Source organism: Lutjanus erythropterus, chromosome 16 (assembly GCF_056507025.1).
Source record: "Lutjanus erythropterus isolate fLutEry1 chromosome 16, fLutEry1.hap2, whole genome shotgun sequence".
Lineage (NCBI taxonomy): Eukaryota > Metazoa > Chordata > Actinopteri > Lutjaniformes > Lutjanidae > Lutjanus > Lutjanus erythropterus.
The window spans coordinates 36,322,825-36,349,144 of record NC_139332.1 but is presented as its reverse complement, the minus strand read 5'-3'; the positions used below and the strand labels follow the sequence as shown (position 1 = coordinate 36,349,144).

General features: G+C 39.8%; 1 protein-coding gene across 1 annotated transcript in view; it reads right to left on the bottom strand.

Annotated features, from left to right (window-relative positions):
* LOC146313566 (uncharacterized) overlaps positions 1–26,320 on the bottom strand; it is a 54,003-nt gene extending 27,683 nt beyond the window's left edge. Inside the window, exons 1-2 of the mRNA XM_084739493.1 lie at positions 26,281–26,320; positions 8,761–8,880 (exon numbers count right to left, since the gene is read on the bottom strand). Of these exons, the coding sequence (XP_084595619.1) occupies positions 8,761–8,880; positions 26,281–26,320 (160 nt within the window). The remainder of the gene's footprint in view (positions 1–8,760; positions 8,881–26,280) is intronic.

Sequence of the window (26,320 nt, the reverse complement as noted above, 5' to 3'; positions counted from 1 at the left end):
ATAATCAATCATGTACAATAACTGAACGTGAATCCTGTTCCATCAGGTTCTTCTCCAGTTTTATTTCTCCTACATAAATCATGTTCATTCAGTTTTGTTTCACTACATGCCTCCCCTGGTCATCCACAGCCCTCCTGCAGTAGCTCTGTGCCCCCTCCCCCAGGGGAGCTGGAGGCTGCAGACTCCTGATCTATGAGGAACTTCAGTGTTAAGAATCCTTATAATGGAGGACGACCACTTTCACATTGCGACGTTACCTGTCAGACTTGCCTTGCTCAAAGGCTGCTGGGCAGTGATTAAAAAAGGGAGAGAGAGAGCTCCTTCCTCAGCTGTGTTTTCACACCATCACACACCATTTGACTGGAAGAAGTAGAAGAATTTATCACGTCATAAATCCATGTTTTGAAAATTCTCCAGACGGGACGGACGGAGAGCCAGTTGGCCGACGGTGGACATGTTTAAAAACAGGAAGCAGATTTAGATGGAGATGCAGCTGGAGGAGTCTTTGATTCAGTCCCACTGGGCTGCTCCTTCACAACACACACAAGACAACACACTTCATACCCAAACACACACATGCTGTTCAAGCTCAGTATGAGAGGATTTACACCCTCTGTGTCGTTTTCCAGAAGGTACGAAGCTCAGCACCTGGTCGTAAAGGCACTAAATATCAGCCCCAAACTGATTCACAGATCAGATACAGTGGTTCCCAACACGAGGGTGGAGAACCCCCCAAGGAGTCACAAGAGAAATAGGTAGCAAGAGGGTTAGGTTAATGATGTAAGAAAAAAGCACGAAAAATGGAAATTTAACCACCTACTTATCCAGTCCAAGTGAGCAAAAGTGCAGATGAAGATCATGTGATACAATCAAAAGCTCCAGAGCAACAGGAAAGGGGTAGAGAGAGTGGGAATGACGCAGAGCAAAGGGCCGCAGGCAGGAGTCGAACCGGCAGCCACAGCAGAGGAACTGAGCCTCAGAGTCGCCCCGAGCATCTTAATACCAGAGCTCACCTCCCAACGTGCAAATGTTCAACCAGAACAAGTTCCCTATAGATTGCCGCAGTACTGTTGCTGCATCCTGGGCTTAGCTCCGCCCAAGATGTTTGTGATTGGTTTAAAGAAATGCAAACGCAGGACTTTTTTATAGCAAAATGTGTATGAGTGGAGTCGCACTGTTCTGCAGCACTGAGGAGAGGAAAAGATGTCGTCTGGATGGCAGCATGTGTCGCTCCAAAACCTGTATGTACAGTACCTTTCAGTGTTAATGGCGCCTTCACAGATGTGACAGTTACCCATGAGGGCACTAACACACCTCCATACCATCACAGCTGCTGTTAGTGCTGGTAACAATCTGGATGGTCCTTTTCCTCTTTAGCCCGGAGGACACAACGTGATTTGTGAAAACACTCTGAAACGTGGACTCGTCAGACCACAGCACACTTTTCCACTTTGCGTCAGTCCATCTCAGATGAGTTCAGGTCCAGAGAAGTCTGCAGTGTTTCTGGATGTTGTTGATATATGTCTTTCTCTTTGCATGGTAGAGTCTGAACTTACATTTGTAGATGCAAAGACAAACTGTGTTTACTGACAACGGTTTTCCAAAGTACATATGCTGTATATTCTTAACATTCTTATTACATGAAGGTAATTAATGTTGTCCATAAATCACTATATGAACACTAGATTAGCTTCACTTAGCCACATGCAAGTTTTTGAACCATATAACTGTTTAATTTTCTTTCTATTGGACTGCTTCCTTCACACAGGCTGCCAAGAGTTTGTGTGTGTGTGTGTGTGTGTGTGTGTGTGTGTGTGTGTGTGTGTGTGTGTGTGTGTGTGTGTGTGTGTGTGTGTGTGTTTGTATACAGACGAGAGATTTTGCTATTCATCAAGCTGTCCAGCAGATAAGTAAATATTAGTCATGAGGCTGTTTCCTTCCCTTTTTCTGATTTAAAATTCACTCCTGTTTAAACTTAAAGTCAGAACTATGAGTTCTGTAGTTAAGTGTCTGAACACAGAGCGCCTTGTTGTGTTCACAGGTTTGTGGGTTTGTGGGAAAGTACTTTCCTTTCTGTTAGAAAGAAAGTAGTTCCTACATGAAACTGCTCACAACAATGTCTGTGGATTATCTTGAATAACCAGGTCATGATTTATGGGAAGAGTCACTAGTTTTTAAATTTTTAAAATACTTTTTTTTTTGGATGCTTTGAGCACCACAAGCCAGGTGCCATTTGGTCCAATTATATTTGCAAGAAGGCAGACATCTCTACGGCCGATATCTGCCAAACTCTGCAGCTCACACCAAAACCCTCTAGATGGATAACTAGCGCTACAGGCCAAATGATGTATTTTTTTGACACGAACTGTTGGTTTAAGAGTTTAAAATGATCTGATGCTGAAAGATCACCAGCAGAAGACGGGGCAGTTTTAAAACCTGATATCAACGAAATGATTGGCTTATGAAGGTTGAGTCAAAATCTGATTGGTCCAGTGAAAAGTGTGTCTAAACATAGAGAGTAAGACTGGAATCTGAACTTTTACTAACCTTCACTTATAGTTCAGCTTTCAAAAGGTGACTAGATATGATGAGTCTAACCAATCGGAAGGAAGAACCAAGCAGATATTGTTATAATTATCATAAAGATTATTAATTTGTCTTAGCGACTGTTTCTGTTTGTCTCTCAGTTAAATGAAAATAAAGTGACTGTGTGAATCTGTGTAACCTTCAGACTCGACACACAGGATGAATGAAGTGAAGGCTGCTGGAATTCCTCTTGATTCAAACAAGTACCTGCACTGTGCTTGAATATTCTTATTCAAGCAGGAAATTCTTTGCTCCTGGTTGTAAATGAATGAAAAATATTTAGAATGTAAATCAGTTTTCTTACACTGGATATAAACGAAGTTCTGTGAGCTGAGAGAGAGAGGCTGTAACCTCAGACAAACACACCTTCAGGGGCTGTTTTTACTGTGAGGTTGGTTTCTCTGTTTAAATGTGTTTTTGATATTAAATGCAAAAAGGAAAAGGTAAAGAATGAGTCATTTATAGCAGGTATCACATGACAGAAATAACAGCACATGTAAGAATGGGATAAAAGGTGTCTGGAGTGTCAGATAATATTTCAGCTCCATCAAGTCAAACCACATGGATCTAAATCTGGTCAGAGAGCAGATAAAGAGCAGAGAAGGAGAATGAAACAAAGAGAAACTATGAACTTATTGCGTCTGTTAATTAGGTTTTCTTACTTTAAGGCAGCAGTTTGTTTTGGGTGCATTGTACATTTTATTCACTACTTTTATGAGCAGTTCAGGGTTTTGAAAAGACAGTTTTCAAGTTCAGTTTCCTGTATGGAGGATTTTAAAGTAAGGCAGACATTTGAGCTGTGTGCAGTTTTTTCTTCTGTCATTCTGTACCACCTTGATGAGCAGGAACAGCTCGATGTAACAATTAAAAAGTATTTTATTTACTAATTTTAAACGCTGCTGAAATTAAACTCAGACAGATTGACGTGTGATGTGCATTGTTTGATCAATAGCAATGAATTGTAAAATCAAGTTGCAATACCTGTACAATCAAAATAAATATTGAATCTGCACCCAAATATTGCGATTACTGAATTAGGAGATAAGTGCATCCCAGTCCTACACAGCATTGTCTTATTTTGTTGTTAGCTTTAGTAGAAACAGCTGACACATCCAGCAGACACAGCAACATGACAATCTGTCAGTCTGATGGATCTGATCTGATGAACGTCCAATGAACAACGAGCAAGCTGCACGTGCAGTTTGGCAACAGAAATATGGCGGCCCGCAACAGCTTGTCGCTGCAAACACCAGCAGTTTTGATTGCGTCCTAATAACTCATCTGGGTGACTGGGAGAGAACGCTGCTTCTGATGCCAACATGCACACGCAGCTTTTCTGTGACGTCAGCTGTAACAGGGTCTATCTAACTCTCCTTTTAGCTCAGGTTTGGTCTCCAACTCCTGAGAAAAGTGTCAGGCTTTATAGCTGAAAATACTGAGAGCTACAGCTTGATTCCAGCAGGTGTGAACAAGATTAAAATGACCAAAACAAAACAACGTAAAAGACGTAACAAGATGAGACCGATATAACAGACGAGAGCGGGAGACTCGGCCGTGTAGAAAAGGTGACGTTCGATTAGCTTTGCACAGAAACACTCAGTAGAAACGTCCTTCAAAGGATGATTTTTTACTTTTATACTCTGAGCACATTTCAGCCTGTACTTCTTCACTTCTACTTGAGGAAAGAATTTGTGTACTTCTGCCACACTGATGGTAATTTTTTTCAATAATACCCCGCCCGAGTGAGAATGGAGCAGAGCTTGGCTAAGCATATTTTCCAAACTGTCCCATTCTTCCTTTTAGAAGACACTCCCTGATTTTGTTAAAGAACAGCTCACTGTTTGAAACGTGACTGTGCATCAAAGTGCACGTGGGACCCTGAAGGCGTTTTTTCTCTTTCGTGAGTTTTCTTTTTGTTGTATTTGTGCAGATGTAACCAGTAGATGCTCCCCTGATGTCTGACCTCTAAGTGTTCGAGGACATAATGGAAAATGAAATCTTCCCTGCAGGGATCAGCAGAATATCACACCAGAGCAGAGAGATCCAAGCCCCCGACTGTGAGGACAGAATGTGTAGGCGATTTTTATCTCTGTAACAGAGTTTGTCCGACAGGAGCCCAAACAGCAGCGATGGTGATGATGATGATGATGATGATGATGTGTTTGGAAAGCTGCCTGTTGGACCTGCATGACATCAGTGTTTCTCCCTCTCTCTGCAGTGTCCCTCCAAAAGCACTTACCTTCAAATATTTAGTTACCAAATCCCCCGACGATAAAATAAACTGGCGTTACAGATGTGACTTCAGAAGCTGTTGATCTGGAGCAGCTCCTGTTGGCTCGGGACAAACAGAAGAACTGTTGTGTCTTTTAACGAGCGCCGTCTCAGATGACAGACTGTGTTTCACGTTTGGACTTCAGACTGGAATCATTTAGTGAGTCCAGATTCACTCCAGTCACTCAGAATGAAGATGAACCTTCACATGTATTTCTTTTTTCTACAATTCTGCTTTACATTTAACATGTTTAGTGTGATGATGAGACTAGAAGGATTATTAAGTTTGTCAAAAGTATTGAAGTATCGATATTTTTTCAAGCTGTTATAAAAATTCTAAGTGTTCATTTAAGACCAGTTCACTTCAGTCTTTGTTGCCCTGCCTCAAATTTGGCTTGCAGCAGAACCAGACACTGGGCCTCATGCAAGAACATTTTCTTCTACTTATCTTAAATTTCTCTTACTTTTTTTCTGTACAAACACACCATGTCAGATTCAACACACCGCCATAATGTCAGGTAACTGTGTAAATGATCCGTATCATGACTGCACGTGCTTGAGACTTGTAAATTAGCATAATTAATGTAGCAAAAATTGTGGCAAAATAATTTCCCTTTGTTTTAACAGATATGGTTTCAGAGAGGGACGGTCCTGTTTATTTTTCAATACAGGAGGTGGCCACCCCATCAAAGGGTCAGTTTCAACAGAAAAACTATTGTCTCTCTCTGTCTGTCAGACAGGACACACAGTTTTCTTGCAGCTCCTCCGGCTGCCTGTGCTGAATGCGTTGCTTATTTTACTGTTTTTTGAAACAGCTGATATTTGTGTAACATAACCCACTCCTTATTCCCACTCTTCATAACTCTCTGCATAACTCAGATTCTTTCGCTCCATTTGTCATTGAATAGTTTGAATTTCAGAGGAAAATCCTCTTCCTCCTCTCCACTGTCACAATGGCTCCTTTCAGCCTCCTGGGAACAGCGAACAGCTCCTGTCCAGGACCACAGATCCACTCAAAGAACTGAATTTTGAGGTTTCATTTTTCTCTGAGTCTCTGTTTTCCCAAGAAGACAATGATATTAAAGTGTGCAATACCATCCCAAGACAAAATAACCTAACACATGAGAGAGTTTGTTACACAGAACCATCTGGGACGTTGTCCTTTGAAACTGTCCATCTGTCCATCACGTCTAACACGGGCTAACTTCAACCAATCAGATCAAACTCTTGCTGAAGCTGTTTGAGAGCAGAGCAAAAAAATTTTTTTTCCATATAGAAAAGCCTTCAGAGTTGTTTTTTGCTCTTCTTTCCATGAAGAAATTCTCTCCAGTTCTGATATAACTGATGCTGTCACAGAATCTACGCTAACCTCTTCAGGAGCCGCCATTGTTTGTTCAAGACGCGTTGCTTCAAGAAAATTTGGAAAAATTTCCACCAACAAATTTTCCTGCAGACGCTACAATACACAAAAATTAAAAATTATGTAGATCTGTAATCAGAATATTATTTTCAAGTGTGATCTGATATGAATACCAATCTACAAAACGTGCAAAAAATGCTGAAAATCGCCCGGGGGCTGAAGACCTCTTCACACTGCCGACTCCCAACAACAGTCTGTGTTTTGATGACATATGAGTCAACTTCACAAGAATCCCCGTGTCGGCCCACAGGAAGTCTTTTCCCAGAGCGTTACGCAGCCAAAACAAAGGCTGCCCCCAACACTGGTGTCCGTCCAGCTCCAACCGTCACATCACTGAGAAACACTTGACCTTTAACAGCACAAATGAAATGTTTCCCTAATAGACAGACGGACAGACGGACAGACAGACAGCTGACGGGGAGTGACTCAGAGGAATTATGTGCTGACAAGACAGAAACTCCTTCAAAATAACTCTCTGCTAACCCTGCCCCCCCCCCCCCTTTTTTTTTTTACTGTAATAATTATTATTCTCACACTGGACACATTACAAAATGAAATTTACTTAGGGAAGTTCAAATTCTATTTTTGCATCAGTGTCAATTTAAAGGATGATTTTATGAGTCAAGAAAGTTGCAGTTAGTCATAAAATTGTTAAAGTATCAGAGGCAAGAAGATACACAATCAGAAACACCCAGATGCTGCGTAAGTGAAGCCATGACTTTCTGTCTCCTAAAGCTAACATTAGCCGCTGAGGCTACAACGTCTCTGTGTGTTTTTGTAGATTTGGGCACAAATGCAGCAGGTCTGCTTGATCTTTCTCATCACTCCTGATAAAAGTACCAGGAATTTCTGATAAAACACATCAGATGATGTTAGAAGAGACAGCGAGGTTGATGTTGGTGACATATTTTGTGTGAGACGAGAGATGTAGTTCACTGAGTGGTTTCACACAGAACTAAACTACAACAAATGGAGACTTTCTTGACTTGTAAAATTCTGTTTTAAACTGACAAACATAATTTGTGGTACAGTTCAAATTGAACACATTACAACATGTTTTTTTCATGAGTTTACAATACATTTATTTAATACTTTTGGCAAATAATCACTGTGCTAAAATATGATTTAAAACATGAAATCTGAGGAAAGAAGGAAAAGCATCAGTCCTGAATAAATTGCTGAGATAACGATTCGTGCCCTGATTAGAAAGGCTAGCTTAGACTGAATATTCATGTTTACTGTCCACTGCCTCTGCTGTTCATCACTGTCCATGTTTCTGAGGAGGATAACAGACAGGAAAATAAAAGTCTGCAGGACTTGGCTGCAGGCAGCTGAACATTACAGCCGATGTCACATTTTCAGCACAGCTGACCTTGGATTTCACTTCTTCCTCTCAGATTGTGGTAAAACTTTACAATCATAACTTTGTATTTTAGAGGAATCTTTTGTGCTTATGACTGCAGTTTCTGCGCTGGTTAACGCCCTGTTTCTGTCAGTGTACAACCAGGCCTGGATGATGGAGCAATAGTCAGAAAAAGACACTTAAATACACTAAATACAAACTGCTTAGAAAAAATGAGTACAGACAGTGAAGAAATAATTAATGAAAAATGGACAGGTCAGCTCACCAATGTCTAATGTGTAATTGTGACTTGATAAATTAAGTTCATGAAGTCAAAATGAATGCTTTAATTTCAAAATAAAGTAGTTAAATTCAAAATAAAGTAGTCACATGTAAAGTAATGTGGCTAAGTTTCAAAATAAAGTGGTTTAGATAAAAAAAAAGAGATCAAAATTCAAAATAAGGTGGTCAAAATCAAAATGAAGTTGTTTAAATCCAAAATAAAATGGATACAAGTCTAAATAAAATGGTCAGATTTAAATTCAAGTGGTTTACATTCAGATTAAAGTGGTTACATTTATGTTTATAGTTTGTGAATCTGTTTCATTTTTTCTTCTTTTTTCTCCTACGTTAAAAATAGAATCAATGATCAAAATCAATAATTATCTATATCAACCCAAATTAAACGTTTAACATGACAAACTTTTCAGCTGTTGTCACCCAGCTGTTTGTATAAATCAGTCTTGTGGCAGTTTGTGACACTCGACTTGTTCTCATTCGACTGTCAGGTTTGTGGGTAGATTTGGATTTTAGATTTAGGCACCAAAACTATTCGGTTACATGTTGGAAAAGATCGTGGTTTGTCTCACACGTGAATCAAAGTGTCTTCTGGGAAACTCCTTCCCACATGAATAAAACTTTTCTTCTCGGTGTTTTCTTTCTCCCTTTTCTCTCTTTGTGCTTCTTTATTCACAGGTCTTCCACCTGTGGCTGCTCCAGGTTTCTGTCCTTCAGCCTTTTATGAGTCGAGAGGTTAGGATCCCCATATGGTGAAGGAATGATGGAGAGGAGGAGGAAAAGAAAAGGTAGGCAGAACTTTCTGTCTGTCTTGTAAAACCTGCCCCCACATCCCTCTCTTTACCTCTGTGTCTCTCAGAGGGGCGATAGCTGCGTTGTTTCTTGATGTTCTTCCAGTCTCGGTCGGTCTCTCTCAGAGATGGACAAACCAGAGTTTCACTGGCTAACGTCACAGACGAGGTGACTACCGAAACAAAAGAAAACACACAAACAGAAGAAACTCTGTCAAATATAAAATGTTCCCACTGTGATTATCAAGTCATTCTTGTAGAAAGAAGTTTGTTTACAAAAGAAAAGCAGAAACAAACGATGCAGATGAATTTCAAAACATCAGGAGACTAAATCACACGGTGAAGTCGCAACAGTTCACGCTAATTCAACCGATCTACGTGAATTCTGTGCAACCTTACAATTTTGTCCAAACTCTGCAACTTTTCTGCAAACTTTACCAATGACCCTAGTTTCCTGCATGTTCCACCAATCAGAGCAGGAAACATCACACACGTACATCTCAGTGACGCCACTTTTCTGGATTTGTATTTATGCAACATTTGTCATTGATATTGACATTTATCAACATTATGTGCACTTTTATTTAGTCATTTTATTTTGATTGAGTTCAAGCTCCAAAAAGATTCTCCTTCTTTGAGGGATAACACCTCTGGTGCATTTCTTCATTTACCGGGAAAAAAAAAAAAAAAAGTAGATTTCTATAATTTTTGTAATTCTGAACTTTTTTGGTGGTCTTGTTATTTGTGACACTCAGAACTGAGTGCAGTTTTGTTCTTTGATTTTTAATGAATAATACAGAAAATATGCAGCTTTCTTTTGCAGTTTTCATTGCAAAATAAAATCCTAAAAAAATGCAACATGCATTGCAATTTTTGAGAAAAGATGCCATGAAAACAGTCACTTTAAGCTGCAACAATCCCAAGAAAGACCTGCCAAATAATAAATAATAATAACAATAACTCCTGGTGTCAAAGTATTGATACTTCTGATACTACGTCTTGTTTTTGAAGGTCGATTCTGGCCTCAGTGGGATCGATATGAAAAAGGGATCTGTTTCAGTTTCTCTCTTCTAGATTGTGCTGTTTGTATTTCAACAAGGAGCAGAGCTGTCTCTGCCAATTCAGTTCATTCAGTTGTGAAGCGCATGTGCTCTTCTACTGCTGAGTTGAGTAAAACATGTTATTTACACCAAGTTTTTAGCCTGAATCTTCACTGTAGATCCTTAGCTTGGAGTCAGGTGAGTGTAAAAACGACTAGCCAGCTGTACTGCTGGCCGATAAACTGAAGTTGTCCTCATTGCGTTTGGTTTCAGTGACTTCAGTCGCCTCTCTTGCCTCTTTGTTGGCACTCTGTCCTCTTGTTGCCCACTGTCAGTGTGCAACTGACTCGTATTTCAGTTGGTGAAGGATAAAAATACTGAATAGAGATGAAATGGAAGTTTATGATTGTATCTCCTGGGAAATCTAAATAAAATGTAATGAAAATATATACATATACTGAACCAAACTATACCACACCGGCCTGTATCATATTCCAACACTGCTTCCATGAATGTGAAAGAGCTCTGTGTGTCCACAGCTGCCCGGTCTGGCAGGCAGCTGATTGGTGGAGAGACTCCCCTCACTGCAGTGTATGGATTTTACACAGCTCCATCTGTATTGTGTGTGTGTGCGTGCGTGTGTGTGTGTGTGTGTGTGTGTTGTATGCACACATCTGCAGAAGGACCAAGGTGAGGATATCGTTCGGCTCCACCATCCGCTCGCTGCTGAAGCTCGTCGTGTTTCAGTGGAAACTGTGAGTCAGACTGGCTCTCTGTGTGGCCAACATGTGCCCATCTCATACCTTTAACGGACGCCTACGTTAAAGTCATGCACCGGAGAGCGTGCATCTGCCACGTGTGAAACCTGAAGTGTTTCAGCTCAGGATTCCCTCCTCACAGGAAATTCTGGGATTCACATGAACCTAAAAGTGCTGATTTGTGTGGATCAGCAAAACCTGTGAAATTAGACTGCAGAGCTATAAAACTCCCAAAATTAAACAAATACACCAATTTATTAGGTACATTGATATACTGATACAATCTACTAGAATAGATCTGCTATAAAGTCTACTTATCTGATGTTAGGTTGTTTTTTACACTGTTGTAAAGGTGTTCATTAAATTAACAACAAAATAAAACATTTAAAGCTGCAACAAGGAATCTAAAATGAATCGACTACTAAATTAATCTGCATGTCTTTTGATAACTGACCGATCGTTTAATTTGAAAATAAATCAAAGTCCTCTGGTTTCAGCTTCTTAAATGTGAATATTTTTTGGTTTCTTTCCTCCTCTCTGACAGTAAATTGAATATTCTTGAGTTGGGGACAAAGCAAAACATTTGAGGACGTCATCTTGAGCTTTGATCAACATTTTTCACCATTTTCTGACATTTTATGGATCAAACAACTAATCGATTAATGGAGGAAAAAATTGACCAATTACCAGATGATAAAAAATAATCATTATCAGCCCTAAAAACACTTTATTAAGCTAAACAGCTTCATCATATTTCATATTGAGGTGATCCAAAAGTATCAGAATGTAACTGAGTTACATTACTTTAATATTGTAATACTGCTGGTATCGTGCTGGTAGTGATGTTCTCTTTTTTAATTAATTCAATCCTGATCTCACAGAAAGGAACGGGGCCATGAGCGTCCGCTCCCTTCAGAGAGCTGTGACTCACATCACTCGTGGTTTGTAGATATTTCTTCAAAGTAATTATGACTGTGATTTTCTTATGAACAGTGCAAACAAGCTTTGTGAAGCTTCCATACTGTCTGTTATGTTAGTTTCAGTGACTTGTTGTGTTTATTTTGGAAAGATGTGGAAGGTGTTACAGTGCATGTCCCATAAAGCTGACAGGATTCCTCACTGTCGTTGTCAAACGGACAGTTTCACGGTCAGACGACGGCGACCTGTTACAGGAACACTGAAACTTCTCAGCATCACCACCTGGAAAACCACCACAGTACCACGGCACCAGTACCACGGTACAGACTTTAATATAGAATATTATGAACTGCACACATGATGACAGACTTAATATGTTATTGATATGTTTTCATTATTGTGTTTCTTGGAGCTTTTAGGGCAGAAAATACGTCAGTGGAGAGTTTTGATTGGTCCCAAACTGACACATTCAGTTTTACCACTGCAACAAAATGAACACTGGACCTAATTAAAATCCAGAATTTTACTGTGATGTTTGGTGTAAGTGAAAGTCATTAGGAACACGACACTGCACTCAGAGGTTTTCCACTGACCTACAAGTATTCAGTCCCTTTTTTGTGGGATCATTTCGGCCTAAAATGCATGATTTCACATCAGCCTGTCTGAAAGAAATTGCAATGCATGTTGGACTTATTAATTCATTAAAATCAAAGGCAACATCTTGTTGAGTACAAAAGTCTGGATTAGAGTTAGTCTGAGCACAAAACGGTTCGCTTTCACACCGGATGTGGACCACAGTTGTCTACACATGAATTGTACTGAAGACCACCTTTTCAAATGCACCCAAGTTCACAACTGAACTGGATTTTGGGGTCAAGAGTACTCGTATCCGGTCCCTGGTGTAAAAACCCCCCAGAGAAACTTTATTAAAAAGGCTCAGGTTTTCAAAAGTTCCTACAAAATCTGCTTCACTTACAGATGAAGAAATATTCCTGGGCAGTTTTCCACAAAGAAGCTAAATCTTTTTGGAGCTGAAACCCGCATGAAATGATAAAATATAAAAGTGCACAGAGCATCGATAAACGTCAATACCAGTGACACACTCTGTGTTCTTTTCAGAACAAAATATATAAATACAAAAAATAGTAAATCTTCAAGTTGGTTCATTGGCAAGTTGATGTTTGACATTTGCACAGGGGACAGCTGTGCAGAATTCACTGAGACTGGTTAAATTTGTGTTACTAGTTGTGATCACAGTCAAACTCACAGTTTTTATATCTAATAGGATTCATACATCAGTATTCCTGTACTTTTCCTTCCTTTCGTTTATTGCGTTTTCCTCTTTTCTTTGTCCCTGTGCAGATTTTACGCCAGCCTGTAAAGTTCTCAGAAATATTATCAAATTGCTCTAATCCCAAACTAAAAACCTCAGTTTGGTAATTTAGATGAAAAGTAGGATTCTGACCTCTGATTCATCAGATTTGCGATGTGCAAAATAATTATCTTCTGCATGATGCTTGATAATGACGCTAAATGATGGGAAGTTCCTCACTGCGATGGAAGCTTCAAATCAATCAGACTGTCCACTGGCAGCACTGTGACCAGCTGGACCAGCTGGACGGTCGATGAAAGACATTATTTTACTGAGTCTTTTGATCAATAAAAACAGTTGCATGCTGACAAAACAATTATGTTACAGGGAGACATTTAATTAGTAATAATAATGCACATGCCAACATTTTCATGTGTGTGCTAATAAAATGTTACCTTGACTCTGACCGATCCAGCGACTGCAAATCTAGATTCTGCGATCCTGATCTTGTCGTATCTGGATCCTAATGATCCCTTTTGACAAGTCTTTGAAAAAAACGGGCAAATCCAACAAGACCAGTTTGATTTCAGAAACGGATTGCAAAATCTGGATGATTCTGGTCCAGATTAAAGGTTTTGATATACTGGACCCTGGTCTCTATAAATAATGCACTGGATCAGCATCTGTCAACAGTCCCAATATGTCTGCACCATCATCCTGACCGCTTCACATTCGACTGCAAAATGCCCCGGTGGGTGCTGAAGGTTATGCTTTGCAGTCGTCTGTATATCCATGTTGAGACACGCCACGTTCTTCTCATAGCTTTATCATAATTTATATCACATGTCAGTTATCTTTCTGTGGCAGAAAAGTGCTAAATCACCAGCTGAGAGCAGGATTTGTGTCTTCATGAGGAGCTCAGAGACTTGGGTGTCTGGTTCCATGCTGCAGAGGTTCGGGTTGATTTACAAACATCGTCTGGCGTCCTGTAAAGTCTCTGAGCAGGACTCTCGCAGTGACAATGAACAGTGTGACACACCATTAGGCAAGAGAGTCTTGGCAGGTAGAGGACATGAGTTATATGTGTTTCTGAGAGCTGATTTTCCCTTTGCGTGTCCTTTTCTGTGTTACGTTGAGCGGAGGAGAGAGCAGGCGTGCAGCCAGACAGACAGACAGACAGGTCCTGCAGGCCTGTTGTACATGAGCTACACACACTAATGAAAACCTGATCCCTCCTGAGGTAATGCTGCAGTCACTTAGTGTTGGAGTGGTACGGAGAACGGGGAGCGAGCTGGATCCCCTCGTCCCTAATAGATTCTCAGTCTGGACAGTCGTATTTCACAGCAGAGCAGTGTGAGGAACACAACAAAGACCCTCAAACACACACACACACACACACACACACACACACACACACACTACTGTAAATGTATGTACTTGTGTTAACAGTAAATATCTTCTTGTGTGTCGATGTGTTTAAGAGTATTTCCCTATAAATCAAAGTCATACTGGACAATTCTGCAGCGCACAATTTACTTCTCTTGGAACTGTCTCATTTTAAAGATGGTCTTTGGCAAATAGCCTTCGTTATTTTTCTCCAGCTGTCCAGGATGCTGATGAACAGGGTTCAGCTCTGTAGATCATAGACCACCATATTGACACGGCGGCCGTTTTCCTCACGCTCAGGGTGGGAAGCAACAGCTTGCAAGTGTATAAACATAAGAATCTGACAAATCATGATTATTTCAGATCTTTGATCAGCAGCTTAAAGACGACTAAAGGCCTGAGTTTCTAGGATCCCAGATAAAGAGTACTAAATTGTGTGTTCATTCTAACATATTGCACCTTTGGTCGGTGTGTGTTTTGCAGGTGATCAACTACGATTAATTACATCAATGACAACAGTTCCTTCAAATGTCTAAAATATAGACACAGACAGTCACTGAAAATTAATTTCAGGCTTGGTAAATTGCTGTGCGTGTGCTAAATTAGTATTTTACCATGTTTTACACCTTAAGGTAGAAATGCCCCATATTGCACATTCATTAAGGCACATGTACTACATGGACAGTGTGTGCTGACTTGCACATTTGAAAGATGCAAACCTCAGTGCACACAGTTAGTAGATCAGTTTGCACGTTTGTTTGGAGGTGATATCAAGTTTGCTCGTTTTTAAATATGCAAACTTTCAGTGAATCAGACCCTGATAGTGAAAATATTGATTAGCCACTGGCTGCCACTTTATATTTTTATATTTTATATTGTAAAACGTAAGTGGAGGTGGACTTGAAGTTACATTTTCTATTCAAAACTTTTTACTTTTAAACTCAAATTGCTCCAAATGGCTGAATTTTCATATTGAAATCAGGAAGCGCCTTCCTGATTTTACTTTTGTACCATCCTACTTTTTTCACTCTGGAGTTAGCAGTGGAGCAGAAGAGCATCTAAAGATGATGAGGCGAGACTAATTTGAATTATTCTGAAGTTAAGCTGATGTGTACAGCCCTCGAACAAACAAACAAAGTTTGATAAAAACTGCTTTGTCTCAGATGTATTTTGTCCCACATTATGTTTGAATAAAATTATCTTGTTACTAATGCGTTGAATTCATCTTCTCTCACAGAGAGGAAACAGAAGGTGTATTGTCAGTTTACACAAACACTCGTTCTCACACTGCTGCTTCTTGACGTGCCGCTCAGATGTGGTTCTGCGGTTGAAGTGAGAAGAGGCTGTAAGTCGTTTAACCGCCCGTGGTTAAGATGACGGAGTCAGACACAGAGCGAGGACTGTACAGCACACGAGATGTGGAGAAACGCTACCTCACACACTCAACCACCAGCCACAGAGCAGCTTTTCAGCTTCATATGAACCCATAAACCACTGATATGACTGAGGCTTCTGTCTGCTGTCTTTATCAGATCACTCTCACCCAGCAGGGACAGGCCACCTACGAATGTCCCGCCTCAAACTGACTTCACCTCAGTTCAAACCAGCCCACGAATCAGAGTCAGGAAGTGGCCAAGAATGCCAGTCAGGGTCAGATGTTCAGTGCCTGGTTACAGAAAACCACAATGAGGCTCAGATTTCTCTTAAATTTAATCTCTGGACGCCTTAGGAAAAATTAGTTGCAGAAAAGTCTCCCTCAGGATTTCCTTAGCATGTTGTTCTCAACTGAATTAAGTTAATTACAGGATGACAACAAACGGGATGTGTTGTGTGTAGGGCGCATTTGGTTGCTAGGGCGTTTGTGTGTGGTTGCTAAGTAGCACGAACGCAGGAACAAACTGAAGAGGGAGTCCCAAAGAAAGGTGAACAATATCACGCACCCAATTCCACCGAGTACAACAGTTATAGATTTTCAAATTCAACCAGTGCCTCTACAAAATCAGTTTTATTTTTGTCTGCAGCAGGTTTGCAGCATGCAGCAAAAATAGAACTCTATTCTGTATTTACTGCATGCTGCAAGCCAAGTTCTTGACCATTTTAGCACTTATATCTGGGTTCTTAACCATTTTAATGTTGATATCTGGGTTCTTAACCATTAACCTGACTCATGTAGGCTGATAGACGAGTTTATTGTGGCACTGAGCTGAAATAAAGGAACAAATAGTTGTATCTTCGCAGCCAAATCCAATTTGACTGAACAAATTCTGAGTCGGGTACATCTTTATTAAATTATATGAGTCATCAATAACAAATGTCTCAAGTCATTGAGGCCTGAAGTTACGTTAGCTATCCAGCGTTATTTTTGGCTAAATAGCAAAGTCTAACATGGAGAACAATTCTTAACTGCATTATGAAACCTGAGTGAAGAGCCAGACACATGAATGAACACTCACCAAGACTTCACAGGCCTTTAATTCCCTCCTCTAATGACTTTTTCCTCTCCTGTGATTTTGGTTCCTCTCAGCTGTTTCTCTCTCTAACGGTCATCCCCTCCTCTTCTTCCTCTAATGACTTGGCTGTTTTAGCTCCCTCTCCTTTCTCCTAATAACCCATTTCCTCTGTTGTCATAATGACTTCACCTCTTCTGTTCCATCTTTTCCTTTTCAAATGACTTCCTCACTCGCTCCATCAGCCTTCCCTCAAATATAAAAAGCACTGCAGTGTCTCTGCTAGTTACACTTCAGTTTGCCGACAATTCTGGACAATATTGTTCATGCAAATACATTTTTTCACATATACATACTCATTGTTGAGAATTGGGACAAAACCATATGTTTTTAGGCCTCCTAGTGTTTAAAGTTTGACGTCAGATTTTCCGTCTAACAGAGTTGATAAAATGTTCCGTATTTTGCAGCAGAGTCTTAGTGAGCAGCCATTTAATTTTTTTAAAGTTTCTCAGAGTTCTCTTAATGATTCTTATTTAGCTTTGATTTAAAAGGACTACAGAGTCGACATGTTATGGTTGAGGCACATCTGATAGAAATATTATTGAATGAATTTGTCTAAAAATAGAACATTTATAGAAAGTGGTTGAGATGCGGGTCCTTGGGGTAAAGCTAACCCACATTACACATCACATTAACACCTACGTGCAGTTTGGGGTTACCAATGAACCTCTTGATGTATGTCTTTGGACTGTGGGAGGAAGCCGGAGTACCCGGAGAGAACCCTCACAAACATGAGGAGAACATGCAAACTCTGCGCAGACAGGTTCTGCCCCAGCCACAAACTCTCCAGCACCCCAGCCGGCTGGAGGATTCAAACTCAGGACCTCCTTGATGTGAGGCAGCAGTGCCGCCCAGTTAAATTAAATTAAATCAATTAAATCATGTTTTTGTTAAAATCTGACAGATGAGAGTTTCTGGGACACAAAAATCTGTTTTAAAACTGAGATGATTTAAAAGAGCACATTTTTAAATCTGTTATCATCAGGCGTAGTTGCATTTTGTTTGAAGCTGTGAATTCTTGTCTGCGACGAGGCCGTTTTCTGGCACAGAGCAAGTTAAGAATTTAAAAAAATTAAAGTAAACCAAAACATTTTAATAAACTACATATGCTTCATATATCTAAATAATTTAAGAATAAATTTTCACCAACAATGCTGGAATAAGTAAACTTTTCCCCAGAATGGGTAAGATGGGATGTTCTCCATGTTTCTTATTTCCTGGCTTTTCACTTTCGCAATACAGACACTCTCAAAATACAGTTTCATCTGGATTTTAAGGTGCATTATCCTCTCATCAAAAAGAGTCTGACAGCTGGTTGGCTAACATCTGCTAGTTATCAAAGTTACTTACCATCCTGTTTCTATTGTCTTCATGAATAGAGAGCAGTGCAAACTTAAATGTAAGATTATTCTTCTTAAATGTATAATATCTAAATTCAGCCACTAGGGGGCTCTCAGATGAAGACAGTAACAAAATGTTTGATGATGCTGTGAAGTAGCATGGGATCATGGGAGTTGTTATCTTTGCTTTTAAACAACTACAACAGCTTTTGCAGATCTATCTGACACTAAATGCATCTTAAATAAATCATGGAAATCTGCATTTAAAGATTCAGAAGTCTTTATATATAAAATATATACAATAAGTCTGGTGTTTTTATACATTTTAATGTAAAAATGTTACATATTATACATTTAAGTATGGATAGGATGAAGGTGTATTTTCAGACTCTCAAACTGAGACACTTAAATGCACCACACAGTTTACTTACAGGGACTTAAGATGCATCTTAAATTTGTGCATGAAAATAAGATTTAATGTGGTTACAGCAGGAAAGTCAGTAAAGTCTTGATCTATGAATGAAAATGACTGATTCTTACAGCTGCACACAGCTGTTTTACACTGTATGAAAATCTCTTTTAGTTCATGAAATCACTGAAGCACCTGAAGGCAGCAGTGTTACACACAGCTTCTCACTGTGTTTATTTTTATTATATCACCTGAACACAACACCAGCTACAGTACAACACATGAGACAAGTTACATCGGAATTATTGCTAAAATATCGTTTGTGCAACATTATCACCAAATCAGTTTCTTTATATTGCTGTTGTCACGTTTAACTGTGACTGGAACAGAGCGATGAAACCAGTAATGTTGCTGGTCAGAGACTATTTAATGATCACAACTGCTGATCTTCACCATCACTCAGCCCTTTTGCACGTTGCCCTGCTGTACATACATGAACAAACTAGAAGTCACACATGGAGAGACACACAGTCCGTATGGCCGACCTACCACCTTGTGTTCATAATTCAAATTTCAATTGCAAAATATTCAAGTTAGAGTGCAGTGCACGCTTTTGTCTCCTCATAGTCTCTTTAATTGTGGTGAAAACAGGGACGGTTTGGTAGTGAAGAGGTTGCATTGCATTGAAGCTAGTGGAACAGTTAGCTAACCTGGGTTTGACCACAGGACTAATTGAAAATTGAATTGTTAAACCTCAGCAAACATTAGCATTTAGGCTGCCTGTTTCTGCTAGCACTGTGTGAGTGACTCATCTAGAAAATTTATGATTTTTATTTATTAGACTTTTACTTTTACAGATATATTTATTATACTTTTCCTTTTCTTTTCCAGCCTGCTTCAGTCCACTACAGGGTGGCCTGCAGAGCCTCCTTAAGAGTAAATGAGCTTGACAACCGCTGGCTGACAAAACGCTACAACCTCCCACCTGCTCAGCGTTGTACTCACACACACATCCTGCACACAAAATGACATCAGGGAAATACTTTGATAGGCCGTTTTATGAGTATACCACGGCCCACAGGACAAAGAAAGTAGCTGTTAATAAAGTGTGTGAACACCACACACACTCGTACGGGCCATGCAGATAAAGTATGTGGTCCTGATTGCTCCGTTTGGCTCAGTGCTCACACTCGACGCAGCATTCGTCAAAAGCACAGAGGTCTGTGCTTTTGGCTGAAAATGAAACGAGCTGAACAGATTATTTTCCCTCCTCTTCGTCTTCATCCCTTCATCTCTTCGCTCTCGACACATCCAAGAGGTTTTTGAAGGGGTTTGACTTTTCCTCTAATAGGACTCTGGGGATCAGAACCGGGACTGAAACAGGATAGAAATAGAAAGAGCAGAGTCATTTAATGGTGATGAGAAGAAGAGAAAAAAAATTAAGATATCACTCTTCTAAAAGTATTTAACCCACAGGTTTAAAATCTGTGTTTGACAGAGGAAATAAGTCAGGTCTGGAGGGTTTCATACTGAAGTTGTGAAATAATAATGAAAAATGTTTTGTTTTTATTTTGTTTATGAAATAACATGTTCATAATATAACATATCAGCAAGCAGAAACTAAAGTTTATACTTTTCTAGAACCTTTGCTATGTGTATATATATATATGTATGTGACTGTGTACATTAATGTTTGCATTACTGTACGTGCTCTTGTTCTTGTTCTTGTGTGTGTGAGTCATGCCAGCTTGTGTGTTTCTGTACCTCCTGTTTAGTTCGGGGAAACTTCAGCACCACCTCTGTTTCCTCACATCAGGATAATTCAGCTCTGTGTGACAGCAGCAGCACTTTGACCCGTCACTCTGCGGCGAGAACCGCTTATATAGCCAGTCAGGCTGCTGGAGTTTCACCAGCGACGTCCCAGCTTTCTCTGTTTATGACAGCGTTTGCCTCCGTACTGGAAGGCTTCAGCTCTTTGGAAACAACAGCTGAGAAATCTGAGCGCTCACATCACATTTGCACTGGGACCAGGGCCGTATCTAACTTTTGGGGGGGCCCTATGTGAAATGTTGTTTGGGGGCCCAAATGTTGTGAAACTATGGTGGGGGAATCCCAGATCCTCTAAGGTGTCTGGGGCATTTAACATTTAAAAGCATCAGTGTGGTGCACTTTAAGAGGAAAAGAAAAATTAAACATTTGAAGTTGACCTGTTGCAATTTAACCTACAGAAGATGGTAATCAATGAGGCACATCTGAATCAACACCTGGGCTCTCCACACACAAACTTGCAGGATTTACAGAATCTGCATTATAACATCTGCCATAAGTGCATAAATGAGACAGATGCATGAGGTGCATGAGTGGTTCTACTTGGCTTGCTTTAGGATTTCTTCCTTATCCTTGAATCAAAGTAACTTCAGCAATATCGATCTTTGGTGTCCTGTGGGATCACATTTTCCCATGTGGTGAGTTCTTTTGATTTCAGTGAGTTTGGGGTCAATTTTTAAGAGTCAGACAATAATTCTGTTTTAGCATCAAGTATCAATAATCAGATTTCTTCCTCTAGACTGTTTTTCAAAATAGTCCAACTTTGCAGACAAATCTTTCACAGCGGTTTGCTCGCCTGAGAGGCTCCCAGAGGCGGCCTTGATTTCCTCTGTGCTTTTTACTTTGCTGCTTTTGAAGTCATGTATTTCCTTTCCATGGTGTTGTCAGCTGCTAACTATAACAATCTGAGCCGATTCAGATTGTTACCTGCGCTCAGTTTCTATCACCCTTCTCTGCTTCCGTTATAGTTACGTAGTTTTGCGGTTTGTGGTGATCTAGAGACTCTGTTTTTGTCAAGTTTACAGCCTGATGCATTAATCTGTGAACAGTAACAAAGCTTTCCTGTCTCTCTACAGCTATTCTGTCATAATAAAGACAAAAAAGACCCCCCACCAAAACAAACAGAGCTTTAACTTGTTTACCAACCACTTGTTTCAACTTCTCTCGAGTTAACTACCAGCACAGGGGTGCAAGGATTTTATTCAAATACGTGTGCACCTAATATAAAAATATATTTATGATTCCCTTTATTCATAATCCCCCATTGAAAAGTTCTTCCTGTGCATTTTTGTAAGCTTCTATGTGTTTTCTCCTGTTACTGTAATGCACACTAACTCACTGAAGGCCTCAGCCAGCTGCCATGTTCAAACCCAGCAGAATGTGAGGTCCATAGAAGATAATCTGTAATTTATTGATCATAAAAAACTATAATTAACTCATGTCAGCGCTGCATACAGCAGTCAAACCAATGGCTGTTACGTGGAGCCAACCTGTCAGCTCTCCATCTGATGGTTTCTCAGCAACTTTGACACTATATTAATAAACACAGTGTCTCTGTGTCTGTGAGGATCCATGTATTCTCCTTCAGCTGCTCTCTGTGTTGCAGAGAGCAGCTCCTAATCATCTTAACTACCAGCTTTAACTATCAGGCTCAAAAGCCTTTAGTCTGCCCCTGTAGACTCATCAACAGGACGTTCATGGTCTCTCAGGGAGTCCTGAAATGACTGAAATGCCTCAGAAACCAGGAACACATGCATGATGAAGAGGAGGCTAATTGCACCATATGCGTTCTGGACCGAGCCAAGTCGAGTCCGTGGGAGCGTTAAAACAGAGCGAGAGCTTGGCCACGAAATAATGAGAGCATGGATCTTGTAAAGCTGGAAAATGCTAATTGATGTTGACACCTACGTCTTGATTGTTCTGTCAGTAACTCTGACAGACGGAGGAAACAACCATTTTTAATGTGGGTCATTTATTTATTTTTTCCACTGTTGTTTCAGTCAGTTTTTTTGACCCACAAACGACCACAAACTTCTCTGGTTTTGCTCAAACTTAAAGCAAAGTCTGGATCTCTGCAGTATGAATTCATTAGTGCCGACTTGTGTGTCGTTTAAATACAGATTTCTTTCATAATAATTAAGTGGTTTTAGTGAAACCATCAGTGACACAAAATCAAATAGTTATGTTGTGACTGTAGATCTATTCAGTAGCTTTCATGGTCAGTGAATTTGAATTTGTTTGAATTCATTTTCTATAATTATCATAACAGTTCTTAACGAACTAACCATATTGCCATTTCCACAGGAGAACATAAGTCCTGGCAGATACTCTTTGGAAACCAGATTTTATGCCAGGCTGATTGGGTCCTTTTGAAAAGAAAAACATCTGTGTGCTATGATAAATAAAACTCAGGTATACTGTATATCTCTGTGCAACTATGAGACACCCAAACCACAGACTGTCGGTCATTTGCTCAGTCAATCCTCACGCTGCACTCTGAGCTGGTGACCACAGAGAAACTCACGTTAGCAAAGTGAACAAGCTTCAAAATGTTTCTCCTGACACTAAAGAGACGTAAAGTTGATTGTAAAAATCAGTGGACAGAGAGGTATAATAATAGTAAGGTATTTTATTTTTTGTAAATATGCACTCATTCTGCAAAACATTCAAAAGAATCATGTTTCCCTCTGTGATCCATCATCTTTACTTTGATCAACACTCAGTCAGTGTTTGTGAACTGAGACACTAACTGTTGAAGTTTTAAAGTGAAATTATTTCTCATTCTTGGTTGATATACGACTTCAGCTGCTCAACAGTCCTGTTCGGTCTCTGTTGTCGTATTTTGTGCTTCATAATGCACCACACATTTTCAATGGGAGACAGGTCTGGACTGCAGGCAGGTCAGTCTAGTACTTGAACTCTTTTACTACGAAGACACACAGTTGGAACACGTCCACAATGTGTCTTGGCATCGTCTTGCAATAATCAGGGACGTCTCTGAAAAAGACGTTGTCTGGATGGCAGCATGTGTCGCTCTAAAACCTGCATGAACCTTTCAGCATTAATGGGACCTTCACAGATGTGACATGATGGACAGACCACAGCACACTTTTCCTCTTTGGGTCAGTCCATCTCAGATGAGCTCAGGTCCAGAGACGTCTGCAGTGTTTCTGGATGTTGTTGATGTTCTGATGTTGTCTTTCTCTTTGCATGGTAGAGTCTTAACTTGCATTTGTAGATGCAGAGACAAACTGTGTTTACTGACAACAGTTTTCCAAAGTGTTCCTGAGCCCATGTAGTATCATTTATACAATGATGTGGGTTTTTAATGCAGTTTTTAATGCAGTGCTGCCTGAGGGGTCAAAGGTCACAGACATTCAGTGTTGGTTTTCAGTCTTGCTCCTTACATGCAGAGATTTCTCTGGACTGTCTGAATCTTTTAATGATATTATGGATTGTAGATGGAGAAATCTATAAATTCCTGCAGTTTTATGTTGACAAAAGTTCTTAAACTGTTGGACTGTTTGCAGTTTTTCACAAAGTGGTGAACTTCACCCCATCCATGCTTGTGAATGAGAGGACGCCCCTTTAATACCCAATCATGATACAGTTTTCAACTGAACATAGGTAAAAAAAAAAAAAAAAGGCAAATAGTTGCAGTTGCAGTCTGCCAGTTTTCCTCAGGGCTCAGAAGAATCTATTAACATTATACTGAGAGTTATTTGTATCCATTAGTATAAAAGGATTCTCTGTGGTCCATGAAACCCCAGTCATTTTCCCATTTGACCAACTTGCTACTGAAGCTGAATAGTCCTCATTTACACACTTTAACTGATAATATTAATGAATATGACCCACCACAGTCTCCTTTAAATATGCTGGTCTTAGATCAGTGACATGTAGACACATCGGTAGACCAGAACCTGGATTCTCAAACTGTGTTACATGTATCACTGGTGGTCCACACACTCCTTCTAGTGTCACATGGAGGAACATTAGAAATATGGTCTTAAAATGAAATTAATTATTTAAAAAATATACTATACAATCAAAATGCTGCAAAATTTCAACTGAAAATATGTAAATTATGCAAGTTAATATGAGTTCTGTCTTTCCTGTATTTTCTATGTACTCTCGATCATGCACATTCAGTAGCATGTGATACGTCATCCATGATTACCAATAATTATGAGCTTATCTGTGAAGGAAAGACAATAAAATGAAGAGACTGAAAATAAATGCTTCAAAAACTCTGAATGAAGTGGATAACCATCAACCAAGCACAACACTGCCGGTCGCTACTTAAGAAGGACCAGTGAAGTGTCCAAAACGTCTACTACCACCAAAACAGTGAGGTGGTATTTGGAGAGGTCAGTATTTTCTCAGGTGGTACACTGTGTAAAATGTTTGGAAACCACTGGACTAGAAAATATATAAACTGCAGTCCAGTTAAGTCGATTCTGTGGCTGAGGCCTTTCTGTTTGCATGTTCTCTCTGTGTCTGTGTGGGTTCTTCCTCCCGCAGTCCACAGACCTGCAGGTTAACAGGTTAATTTAATAACTCTAAACTAGCCAAATGCAAAGGACGATATAATGTGAAAGGACGTAAATCCACAGTGAGTGAAGTATGCAGCGTGGCGTGCCAGCTTCTGTCCTCTGAGCAGCTGGGAGAGCAGCCCTGGGGAGCAGTGAGTGTTAGTTCACTGTGGAGGTCTGTCAGGCTTTAGGGCCAGGCAGTAAACTTGATTGTAAAGTTGATTGGCCTTCGGCCCCTGATTAGTGAGCCTGAAACTACTGCAGTCTGTATCTCACAGCCCACAGAGTGTAGCTGAGCTGACATGAACCTGAGAAACTGCTGATTTAGACAGTCAAACAAACAGTAATTACAATATTCTAATAAAAATCAACTCTTCAGTGTGATTTGAAGGTACATTTCTCACCAAATGTCAAATAAGTTGTTGACAAAATGATTCAAATCAAGTCAGTTTTAGGAGCAGAGGTCAGTCAGAGTTTAGGGTCATAAAGTTGATGGTTAATAAACTTGATTGGCTTCAGTCCACAACTAACAGGACTTCAGGACTATATTTCACCTTTGAGTTCAGTCTCAGTCTGAAGTTCATAAACTCCCAGGAGATTTTCTGAAGGGGTTTTGAAGAAGTACTCAAATCCTTTAATTACACAACCATTCAAAAGTTTGAAATCACCCATTATATTGATGTTTTTCTTCTTTCCTTCAGTAAAGTCTATTTTAACACTGATTTAAAAACAGTATAAATCAGACAACAAATGTATAATTAACATTTGAAACAGTTTTGGCCCCAAAGGACGAGGGAACAATACTGCTGCAACCCCTCAATTTTAAATTTGTTTTCCAGTCCAAAAAGGCGAAAGTGACCTGAGATCATGATTGAACCACAACTGTGCAACTGGGCTCCAAATATACAGTATTTTAGGTACCTATTTTCTTTTGGCCCTCTGCAGGCGGCTCAGTGGTTAGACAGAAACGGTTTAAACTATGATTTGTCTCTTTTGAAGTTTTAAGAATAGCTTTGCTAAAGCAACATGCCTGTTTGTTTCAGACGTTACTGTGAACTTGACACTGAAACCTAAAACCAACCTCAGGAAAATTTTGTTTCTCACCATCGTCCTGTCTTTGTTTTATTCAAAAGTAAATTGGATTCTTATTTTGAAACCCTTAGGAGAAAGAAGGAGCTCACAGGTGTCTCAGAGTTTCTCAGAGAAAATCCATCTTCTCAATCTTGCACCATGAGCGCACAGCAGTATCCCTGTGTGATTTATTAGGCTTTATAATTATAATAAGAATTACTTATTCCTTATTAGTGACAGAAATTTTAGACACACGTGCTGTTTATTTCAATATTTACACTTTGTCCTTTGAACATATTTTCTATCAGAAATACTTTACTAACTCACACTCCTGTGTGGGGAAAAGACTTAACGTTCAGACGGATCTATTGCGCCACAGACTTTGAGCTTCAACCTGGTTTTAGCTGGTCCAAGACACATGCGTTTTTAACCCCAATGCATCTGTGCACAAGAAAGCAAACGCGCCTTACCACACCTTCGTTTTCCGTCATTTTTAGACCTCTCACTCAT